Source organism: Danio rerio, chromosome 17 (assembly GCF_052040795.2).
Source record: "Danio rerio strain M-AB ecotype USA chromosome 17, GRCz13ab, whole genome shotgun sequence".
NCBI classification, from domain to species: Eukaryota; Metazoa; Chordata; class Actinopteri; order Cypriniformes; family Danionidae; genus Danio; species Danio rerio.
Window position 1 is genome coordinate 16,978,362 of NC_141037.1, and position 11,639 is coordinate 16,990,000.

Here is an 11,639-nt window from a genome sequence, read left to right on the forward strand (position 1 = left end):
TGAGAATGATGAAACTCATCAGGTCGTGGAGGTTTAAGCTCTTGTTGTTTTGATTTCAGGTCGCTGTATATTTCAGTGTGTGTGTGTGTGTGTGTGTGTGTGTGTTCCTATAATGTGTTGTCTGTTAGAAAGCCAAATTTATGAATCTTCTCTTGTATTTTATTTTATTAATATACACATCAAGAATTAAACAAGATTTTGAACTAATTTTAATTTTAAATAATTTTAACTAATTTAGTCCATCAATTTATTAACCCACATGATTTGAAGTCTGACTTTGATATCATTGTAAATTTTTAGCAATATAAACGGATATAATGTTATTAATAATATTCATATAATTATAAGCATAATAAATATTAACAATAATTTAGTATATATTATATTGATCGGTGCGGTTGGCTGGTTAGCACTGTCACCTTACAGCACAGGTGTCAAACTCAGTTCCAAAAGGGCCGCAGCTCTGCACAGTTTAGTTCCAACCCTAATAAAACACACCTGATCAAACTAATTGAGTCCTTCAGGCTTGTTTGAAACCTACAGGTAAGTGTGTTGGAGCAGGGTTGGAACTAAACTGTGCAGGGCTTCGGCCCTCCAGGAATTGAGTTTGACACCCCTGCCTTACAGCAAGAAGGTTGCTGGTTCGAGTACCGGTTTTGTCAGTTGGCATTTCTCTGTGGAGTTTGCACATTCTCCGTGTCTTCATTTGGTTTTCCTTCGGGTGCTCTGGTTTCCCCCACAGTCCAAAGACATGCGCTATAGTTTAAATAAATAAACTATTCAATTGGGGTGTTTCCCAGGGGTGTTTCCAGGGGCGGATTTAGTGATTTGGGGGCCCTAAGCAAATCCAGCCATGAGGCCCAGAAGTTTTAAAAAGCATCTTTTATACTTTATTAATATAAAAAAGCTGTTTTTTTATATCACTGATGTTTTTTTTTCTACATTTTATCTTAATGCAAAATAAAAATAACATGTTAAGCATCTTGTAAAACTTTTGAAATGGTATGTTTTCTTAAAATGAAATCACAACTAAAAGTACCAAATGTACTAAACATCTCTGTTTTTAAAACTAAATCTTAACTAATTTGATTGCTGGACTGGTCCAAGATTGAGGGTGGGGGACACAAATGAAAATTTTTAGTCCCTCGCCATTCAAAATATGATAGAAAACAATGTTATATATTATTTATGGGTATAATTTATAATTATAGGTATTTATTTGGGGGCCCTCAGATTTCCTGAGGCCCTAATTGGCAGCTTACCTACTACTAAATTTTAATGATCAACCCCGGCTGGGTCACCTGGATATTAATAATAAAAAATGAATATTAATAAAATTTATTATATTACATAATTATTAATGATAGTAGTAGTAGTATTCATATAATTATAAATATCTGACAGTCTTAATGACTATTTTTATTTAATTCGTTTTCGTTTACTTTATGTCTGGAAAGTTTTAAAAAATTATTATCATTTTACATTTTGATAACGTAGATATTTAATCAGAGATAAAATCAGTTTTATAGTCATAATGGTTATAGTCATGATTGTTTATGAAATCTAAAGGGAAAAATAAATATTAATTTAATTAAAATATAAACAGTCAATAATACAAAAAATACTAAATACTGTAATAGAAATAAATAGATGGTAATAAAAATATTTATAATAAAAATAACACTTTGTCAACAGTAATACTAAAAATAAACTATAAAATCTAAACAGAAAAAAATCAATAATCAGCTTTTTTTTTTTTTTTTGGGTTTTTGCTGCATGACTTCTTTCACTGAAAAGTTGCTTTGATTTTTTTGCAGTAACACTAAAGCATTAGAGAGATTTGCAATGATGTCTGGGGGAAAAACAGCTTAAATATAGGCCTATGCATTAAACAAAAGACACATTAAAAGCCTGGACCAAATGTGCTGTAGCAGTAGAACACGATTGTGTGGCCCAGCGGAGGTTGATCTTATGAGTGGCTTTAGCAAGATGTCCCAGATGTGAGTGCTAAAAGCTACAGCTGGGAAAGAGCAGGACAGATGGAGAAAAACTCTTTTATTACAAAAATATTTATGCTCATAATCTCTTCTAGGCTACCTTTTTAATATGTATGTCATGCTACACAACATTAAATATTTACAATGCATTAAGTTTGAAGGCGTGAAGATTTTGCATTATACCAGTATATACGCTCTAGATACACCAGCCACTTAATTAGGTTGACCTGTTTAATTGCTCGTTAACACAAATTTCTAATCAGCCAATCACATGGCAGCAAAGCAATGCATTTAAGCATGTAGACATGGTCAAGACGATCAGATCAAACTGAGCATCAGAATGGGGAAGAAAGGTGATTTAAGTGACTTTGAACGTGGCATGGTTATTGATGCCAGTCAGGCTGGTTTTTTAGAAACTTTTCAGAAACTGCTGATCTACTGGGATTTTCATGCACAACCATATCTAGGGTTTACAGAGAATGGTCAGAAAAAAAGAAAATATCCAGTGAGCGGCAGTTCTGTGGGCGCAAATATCTTGTTGATGCCAGAGGTCAGAGAAGAATGGCCAGACTGGTTCAAGCTAATAGAAAGGCAACAAATAACAACAAATATAACAAATAACAAATAACCTCTCGTTACAACTGAGGTATGCAGAAAAGCATCACTGAACGCACAACACATCGAACCTTCAGGCGGATGGGCTACAGCAGATGAAGACAACATCGTGTGCCACTCCTGTCAGCCAAGAACAGGAAACTGAGGCTCCAATTTGCAGAGATTCACCAAAATTGTGCTTTGACATTCAGATGGTAGGGTCAGAATTTGGTGTCAACAACATGAAAGCATGGATCCATCATGCCTTGTATCAGGCTGGTGGTGGTGGTGTAATGGTGTGGGGAATATTGTCACACTTTGGGCCCATTAGTTCCAATGGAGCATCGTGGGAATGCCACAACCTACCTACGAGTATTGTTGCTGACCATCTCCATCTCTTTATGACCACAGTGTACCCATCTTCTAAAGGCTACTTTCAACAGCATAACGCACCATGTCATAAAACATGAATCATCTCAGACTGGTTTCTTGAACATGACAATGAGTTCACTGTACTCAAATGGCCTCCACAGTCACCAGAACTTAATCCAACAGTGCACCTTTAGGATGTGGTAGAACAGGAGATTTGCATCATGCATCAATCTCTGAGGAATATTTCCAGTACCTTGTTGAATGTATGCCAATAAGGATTAAGGCAGTTCTAAAGTGGGACCCTTTCACATTTTTCATTTAGAAACATGAACTAATCGTGTATGACTTCATACATGAATGTTTCATTCAGTGTTGAATTTTGTCAAATCATTTTGTCAAAAATGTTGGTTTGTTTTAAACCACTGTTGGGTCAAATACAGACAAACGCAACATTGGGTAATTTTATTTTAATTCAACAGAGTGTAAAAAAATATTTTCTTACTAAAGAGTATATATATATACCTTAATGTCATTAACAAATGTTACACCAATGCAAGTGTGATTTGAAAAGAATAGCTTTAAATAAATATAATTATACTTATATATAAATATATATATATATAAACTAAAACTATTTTAGAAAAAAGTATATATATATATATATATATATATATATATATATATATATATATATATATATATATATATATATATATATATATATATATATATTATTATATATATAACAACATATATATAACAACATATATAACAACAACATAACAACAACAACATATAATTAAAAGTAAATTGAGAAAAATTGTTATTTAAGAAGTGTGTATCAAACTGGTAGCCCCTCACAATAATTGGTACCCAAGAAGTAGCTCTCAGTTTCAAAAAGGTTGGTGACCTCTGTTTTACTGTGTAAGGATGACCTGTACCAGGTTTTTTATTCAATACGATAATGATAACTTATAGTTTTAGGTTTAAGGCTTGTAACTTTAAGTTAAATCACCTTCAAATGATGCATATTGACAATTAAAAGCAAAAGCAGATATGGAGCCAAATAAATGCAGAAATATTTTATGTAGGTACCCTAATTTATTGTGTTCATATGTATGTATTATACTGTATATAAGCAGATTAAAATGTTAAACGCTATAACCTGGGGTTTCATGGACCCAGGATTTAGAATGACCCATCTTCAAAAGCCCTTTTAAGGGTTTTAAGTTAAAAAGCACATTAAACACACATCAGTATATTTCAAATAAAATCACTTCAAGTTAAATAAAGCAGGCATTTGAGGAAGGATCTCATGTTGAAGTACACATGACCTTGGGGTAAAAAGATCAGACATACAAATGTTGTATAGCAAACAGATAGGTTTGAATGTCAAGCAGACAGAGATGTCATTGTCTCCGAACATCTCACAGATCTGAGAATAAAGCAATCATCTCTCAACACAACATTTGTGCTTTGAAGTCATCACAAAGTATGTAATACAAACATCTGGGAGTTTAAAGTGGGTTACCACGTTGCATGCAATACAGCAGTTCTCATTTTTGTGTGTTTTGCTTGTGCCGTTTCTGTTGTTTTCAAGGCCATATTCATCATGTGGGTTCATGAATATTACATTACTTCATCCACAGGGAAATTATGCATATTAAGATAACACAAAAATGAAAAGCGTTTGCAGGGCAAATGGGAGGAACGGTGTTGGCATGAAAATAATTAACAAGATGATTCAATCATTGCTCAACCGGAAAATGCCCTCCAAACACTTCCCTGACCTAATAATAATAATAAATAATTCTCGATTTTTAATCATTATTATTTAGTCTTGTTTAACTATAATATTATCATTATTTTGATTCAGTTTAAGTCTTTTTTATCAGCATATTATTTTTACACAGTATATGTACCGGTATATTACACCCTATTTTACATGGAGATTGAAATGAGGACAGATGTCAAGCTGTTACTGCAGTGCTTATAGCACGAGCCTCGTGAATGGATCATTTCTAAGCTGATCTTTTATAAAATGATCGACTGACCCTAAAGATTAAACTGTGCTATACTCAAGTAAGAGTAAAACAAAATGTAGCATATTCAGATTTCTTGAAATTATGCTTTACTTGGCTGTCAACAGCAGCATGTAGTCTGTGGTAAATGTGTATTTGCTTTTACTAAATGACCAATCAGTGCAATATAGTGTAGGATACATACAGTATATTTAGAATCTTACACTCACCGGCCACTTTATTAGTTACACCTGTCCAACTGCTTGTTAACACAAATGTCTAATCAGCCAATCACGTGGTGGCAACTCAATGCATTTAGGCATGTAGACATGGTCAAGACGATCTGCTGCTCTTCAAACCGAGCATTAGAATGGGGAAGAAAGGTGATTTAAGTAACTTTGAATGTGGCATGGTTGTTTTTGCTAGATGGGCTGGTCTGAGTGTTTTAGAAACTGCTGATCTACTGGGATTTTCACTCACAATCATCTCTAGGGTTTACAGAGAATGGTGAGACAAAGAGAAAATATTCAGTGAGAGGCAGTTCTGTGAGCACAAATGCCTTGTTGATGCTTGAGGTGGTGGTGTAATGGTGTGGGGGATATTTTCTTGGCACACTTTGGGCCCATTGGTACCATTTGAGCATCACGTCAATGCCACAGCCTTCCTGAGTATTATTGCTGATCTTCTGATGGCTATTTCCAGCAAGGTAAAGCGCCATGTCATAAAGCACGAATCATCTTAGACTGTTTTTTTTTTAGACATGACAATGAGTTCACTGTACTCAAATGGCCCCAACAGTCACCAGATCTCAATCCAATAGAGCACCTTTGGGATGTTGAGTAACGAGAGATTTGCATCATGGATGTGCAGCTGCTTGATGCTATCATGTCAATATGGACTGAAATCTCTGAGGATCTCTGATCTATTTCCAGTACCTTGTTGAATCTATGCCACAAAGGGTTAAGGCAATTCTGAAGGCAAAAAGGGGGTCCAACCCGGTATTAGACCTAATAAAGTGGGCGGTGAGTGTATATGCATTGTACTCATAGGTTAAAAAATCTCATTTTATTTCATTGCAAAAATCATTAGAATAAGCTAAGGTCATGTTCCATGAAGATATTTTGTAAATTCTAATTGTAAATATATTGAAGCTTATTTTTTAATAATGAATTTGTTTGGAAACTTTAAAGGTGATTTTCTCAATAATTTGATATTTTGAAGCCTCAGATACCAGATGTTCAAGTACACTGTAAAAATATCTGTAATTTACAGTTTCCATATTTTAAGTGTTTTCCGTATATTTATAATTGCAATTTACATGTATGTCTCTGTTCTATCCACTCTAAAAACTCTAAAAGTATAAAACTCTAACTGTAATAAAACTCTACAGTATAACAGTGACAATTATTGACATTTCAATAATTATAATAAAAGTCACTTTTTAAAACTTTTTAAAAGTTGCTATATCATGTATATTAATGAAGTTGCATGTGGTTCACAATAGTGCGCTAATTGGCTCAAACCAAGTCTTCCTCATGAATTAATGCTGAAAGCTCAAAGACGTCACTGTGTACTGTCCGGTACAGAGAGCCAATCTCCACGCTGGAATTTACCCAAGGATTTCATCGCCGTGACGCAGCTTCAAAATTTCTTTTCAAACCAGAGGAATAAATTAGCTTAAAACAACGCAAAAAACAATTTTCTATTTTTTTGTGAAATAGTCCTTATAGTGTTTTTAGCAATGTGGGACACATATATGACTGTCAACATCTCAAAAATGTGTTTTGCTGTTTCGTGACCCTTTAAAGAAGTGGACTGCCTTTTTAGAGCATGGTGATACTTGCTGGTGCTGATGGCTGAGGCTCTCAGCAATTACGTGAATAAAAAGCTTATTTAGAAATCTAAATTTAAAATGAATTGACACTTACTGCATTATTAGTTTTGTGGTCCAGGGTCACATATTACTGTATATTTTTAAATGTAAAAACCAGTCTGAAAAAAAGAGAGAAAAAACTTTCGAATAAACTGATACATTATTTTACAATTTTCTTACACTGTTTAAGATTCCAAAAATATGTTTGAGTTTTTCAATAACTAATGTGTTTGGGTGAAAAGTGTGATTAAACATTTATGATGAATTTATTAATAAGTGTGCTGTATAGTGATTAGATATTATGTTTCATTCAAATTTAAGTTGCTTGAAAACAGTGATTATGCTTTTGAATATATGAACTGTAATAACAGATTGTTTGAATGTAATATTAAAATATCAACTATACTAAAGGTAAACAAAGATGACTGGATGATAATAATAATAAAAGGCATAACTTTTTCAGAGATTCTGTGGTTTGGACTGGAAAAAGGGCAGAGTTCATATACATACAGCACTAAACATCTGTACTGCACCACCTACACCACTCTCATCTGCCTGTCAACTGTCCCAGAGGAAATTACTAGCATCAGCTGGCGGTATGTTGGCTTTGTGGGTACAGAATCAGTGGAACTGCAGTAGGTCAAATCCTCAGGGAACACAATAGTCTGGATTCACTGTACAGAATATTTCCGCATCTACATCAGTTTCTTGAACATTGCACAAAAATACCTGTTATTCTAGCTCGCAGTTTTATTTATTATTATTATTATTAACTTTTGTGCACTCTTCAAATTTGCATCTACTGAATTATACTGTTTTAAAATCATAATTTTTTGCATTTATTCAAACTACTATATTGCTTAGAAAATTACAGGATTTTAACTCTTTAATTGCTAAATTCACAAGTGATGTCACTGAATTGATGAAAAACACACAAAATGACGTATTTTCAACATAAAAAGTAATTGTGGACTGGATATTTTTTCCCTTTTATCAGTCTTGCATTTGAATGTTTAGTAAGCATTGGCTTTGATGCATTGTTAGATTTTCATTTTTTCTCTAATTTACTGTTGGTGGCTGTTTTTGCACCATTAACTTCCATTAAAACCATATTTGATGGTTCATAATTCACAGTCTTTGTTTTTGTTTACTCCATGTAGTTCTGAGAGCTGGGATACATCTTTTGATTTTCTCAGACACATTAAGTTAAGTGCATAAATGTCAATTTCACACACTCAGACACACACACGCACACACACTTTAATTTGCTGTTATACTCCATATAAAATCCAGACACAGCTTTTTTTCAGCTTTTTTTTTTTTTTTTTTTTTTTTGCACAGGCCTATCTAAAGGGTTAATGGTGCCAACAGACGATCAACAGTAAAACTAACAAATTGTGCCCCTTCCCGACAGGGAAAACTACCAACAATCAAAAATGCATGATTATATGGTGTCATGGTTTTGTAAAAAAAAATGTGGTTATAATGGAAGTCAATGTGGCAAATAACAGCTAACAGTAAAGTAAGGAGAGAAAAAATCTATCAAAAACAATGCATTAAAGGCAATGTTGTTTCACATGTCTAGGACTTTGATAAAAGGTTAAAAAAATCAAGTCCACAATAATTTGTTATATTAAATACATGGCATTTTGTGTGTTTTTTTTTCAACAAATCAGCAACTGTATTTATGAATTTGGCAATTAAAGAGTTAAAATCCTGTAATATTCTAAGCAATTTAATCAATTTGATCAGGACTGAAGTTGATTAACAGATTTATGGAAATAATAATAATAATAATAATAATAATAATAATAATAATAATAATAATATTAATAATAATAATAATAATAATAACAATTTAATCTGATGCATGTTTACAGCAGTTTAATTCAGTGGATGTTTTCTTCCCAAGCATAACAACAGGGTAGTAAATTTGTCCAGAGTGTATCGTTGAGTTTTTTTTATTTTCCTAACATTTGTTTCTAAATAACATGTCACCAAAATCATTCTGCTAGCTGAAACACCAGTTATGGCCAAATTAAGACTAAAAAATCACCCCAGAGTGGATGAAAACATTCCCAACAGTACATAGGGGTTAATAGGGGTTATATTTGATTATTGTATAACATTTTTTTAACTACAGTTTTAAGCATTTTTTATAGCTGCAAAAAGAGACTCAATTCATCTTTTGAAGTTTATATTGCTGGTTATAAATCTGAGGAATCAAGAGTGTGCAGTTTTCTGATGTATTGTCTTTAATCCCATGTTAGGGAATATGCATTGAAAATTCCCTTCTATGCCTGAAATCATCTGCACAGAGTATGTACAAGACATAAACTTGACTTACTTATTCTTGAAGAGAGAGAGAGATAAACTAGAGAATTCAAATGATAATTTTTCAGCTGCAAACAAAGGAATGAGACTCATAGACGTGCATTAATCTGCTCCATTAATATAATTCAGTGCCACATCAAAGCATTTACAGCGCCATCCAGCGGATCCAACTAGTCGAACGGCATTAAACTTATAAATAGATGATAAGAATAATATGAAGCATGTCTAATGTTAATATTTTGTTAATTAAAGTTTTTAAAGAAGTCTAAATAAAATTATTAATGTTAATAAGCAGATTTAATTAAATGTTAAAGCTATATCTTCATATTTATGATAATAATAAAACAACATCAATTATAATTATTTATTTATTAATAAAATTCGATTATTTAATTTTTGTCCGTTTCTAAGTAAATGTCTATCATTAATTAAACAAACTAATACAAATACTTAATTATAGGCTAATAAAAATTAGTGCCAGAAGTATGAAACAAAATTATTTTATATATTAACAAGTATATTAATGATATTAATAAGTTAAATAAGAAAAACATTTAGGTCTGTTTGATTAATATGCATACCATAAGAATAGCAAAATTGTATTAGATATTAATAATATTTTGTTAATAAGAGATGGCCTTTCAATTTTAAAAATAAATATATATTTTGTAGCCTAATAAAATAAGGATATTTAAAATTAACAGCCGACTACATACATGTAATAGATTATGCACACAAAAAAGGGTAATAGTAAGGTTACTAAATTAATTTTCTAAATTTATCCCGTAAAAGACTACATCTCCCGAGATCCACAGAGTGCTAGGAGTCCATGCACAGCCTGTTTGTTTGGGGAAGGGAGGCGTCCCATATCAGCCGGTCTCCTGTCAGAAAGTTTGTCCCGCGCCGCGGCTTTTCTTCCAGCGGGGCCGCTGATGAACAGCCGCGGTCAGCCGTGATACCGCGCACAGGCACCCGCTGTGAGCGAAAGAGGGGGAGGAGGTGAAAGTTCACCATGGCTTGACCGTATCGGATGACAATGTGGAAAAGTTTGGCTGCCTCCTCAGATTAAATTTCTCAAACTCGGAGAATGACAAGCGCACGGAAAAACAATGAAGTAGACGGAGAAAACGAAGCGCTGTCTTTCGATTATTACGACGACGATGACGACTTCGATGCGTTCACTGACGGGGACGGAGACTGCAGCTGCGATGGAGGAGGTTGGAGCTTTAATTTACCAGTCATAAATTACAATTTATGGATATGTTTGTAATAGGGCGCAAAATATAGCTAATTATAGCCCATGTCACACAATAAATCCCATTCCCCTATTAAAACACAGTTAATTGTACAGCAATGCTGGTAGCCTTATTTAACATTACTTAAAGTGTCATAAATTAATCTATACGTAAACTAAAATATAAACTTTCTGTATGCATACACTTTTTGACACCCACTTTATTTGGTTTTGATATCGTCAATAAGGTGTAAAACAAATAGGCCTAACCTATAGGCTCAAGGTGTTGGGAAACTTTGTTTGGTAAACATTTTGGAGGATCGATTTATTAATAAGCGGTAACCTGATATTAATCACTCTTGCTATAAATAAATGGGTTTAGTAAAATTTTTATATTGTTTATTATGTTTTCCAAATAGACTACCACTGATAAATGTAATGGAGGTACTGAAAGCTGTGGTCAGCCAAGTGTTTATAATGGATTTTATAATACTGGTCTTGTTACTAGCAAAACTCCCTTATGGGGACTTTACATTAGTCACCATGACCATGAAGAAAGGTAACTTAAGTTACTTGAAAGTAGCAACATAGGCCTATTACAAGAGACTTAGAAATGAGTGCATATTTTCGCTCTCATGATTTTATTTAAAGACTCTATTGTGTAATTTTATGTATGCATTTTGATCAGCATGACTCTCTGACCTTCAGTTTTTCTTTCCCCCTTATTGGAAAGCATTTAGATTTCACTTACAGATTTTTACTTACAACTTAGTCCATTGTTTGTACATTTACTTTAGATGCAAACGTTGATTATCCACTGCAATGACAATTTTTTTTTCATTAATTGTTTAGCAGTTTAACATGCACACTACACATTCATATCATGCAGGGTCCCAATTAGTTAGACACTTCTATAAACACCGCCGGATTCTTGAGGCTGTATTCTGAGACTAGAAGTATCTCTCAGTCTCACCAAATGCGGTTGACATTCCTCAGCTGAGAGCCAGCAAGGTCACAGTCGTCAAATCAGCTGCAGCATGTGATATGAAGGAGAGGATTGCCAGTGTAGGCTGTGCCCACAACTTCACTCTTTCTACCAGCCATTGTGTGTCAGTTCACAAACTCTTGTCTCAATAGCTCATTTATTAGTTTGTGGCAGAGTGTGTAGGGCCTGTTTTAGATGGAGTTGTTTGCACCTATGCGAACCTAGGCTT

The 11,639-nt window shown here is 33.5% G+C and overlaps 1 protein-coding gene across 2 annotated transcripts in view; it reads left to right on the forward strand.

Annotated features, from left to right (window-relative positions):
- Positions 1 to 10,004: 10,004 nt before the first annotated feature.
- rragd (ras-related GTP binding D) overlaps positions 10,005 to 11,639 on the forward strand; it is a 32,444-nt gene continuing 30,809 nt past the window's right edge. The window contains exon 1 of one of the 2 annotated variants that reach the window (XR_015512706.1): positions 10,005 to 10,408. Coding sequence is in view for 1 of the 2 variants with exons in the window: in NM_001099424.2 (NP_001092894.2) it covers positions 10,279 to 10,408 (130 nt within the window). In the remaining variant the exon portion in view is untranslated. The remainder of the gene's footprint in view (positions 10,409 to 11,639) is intronic. The other variant, NM_001099424.2, reaches the window with a different exon arrangement.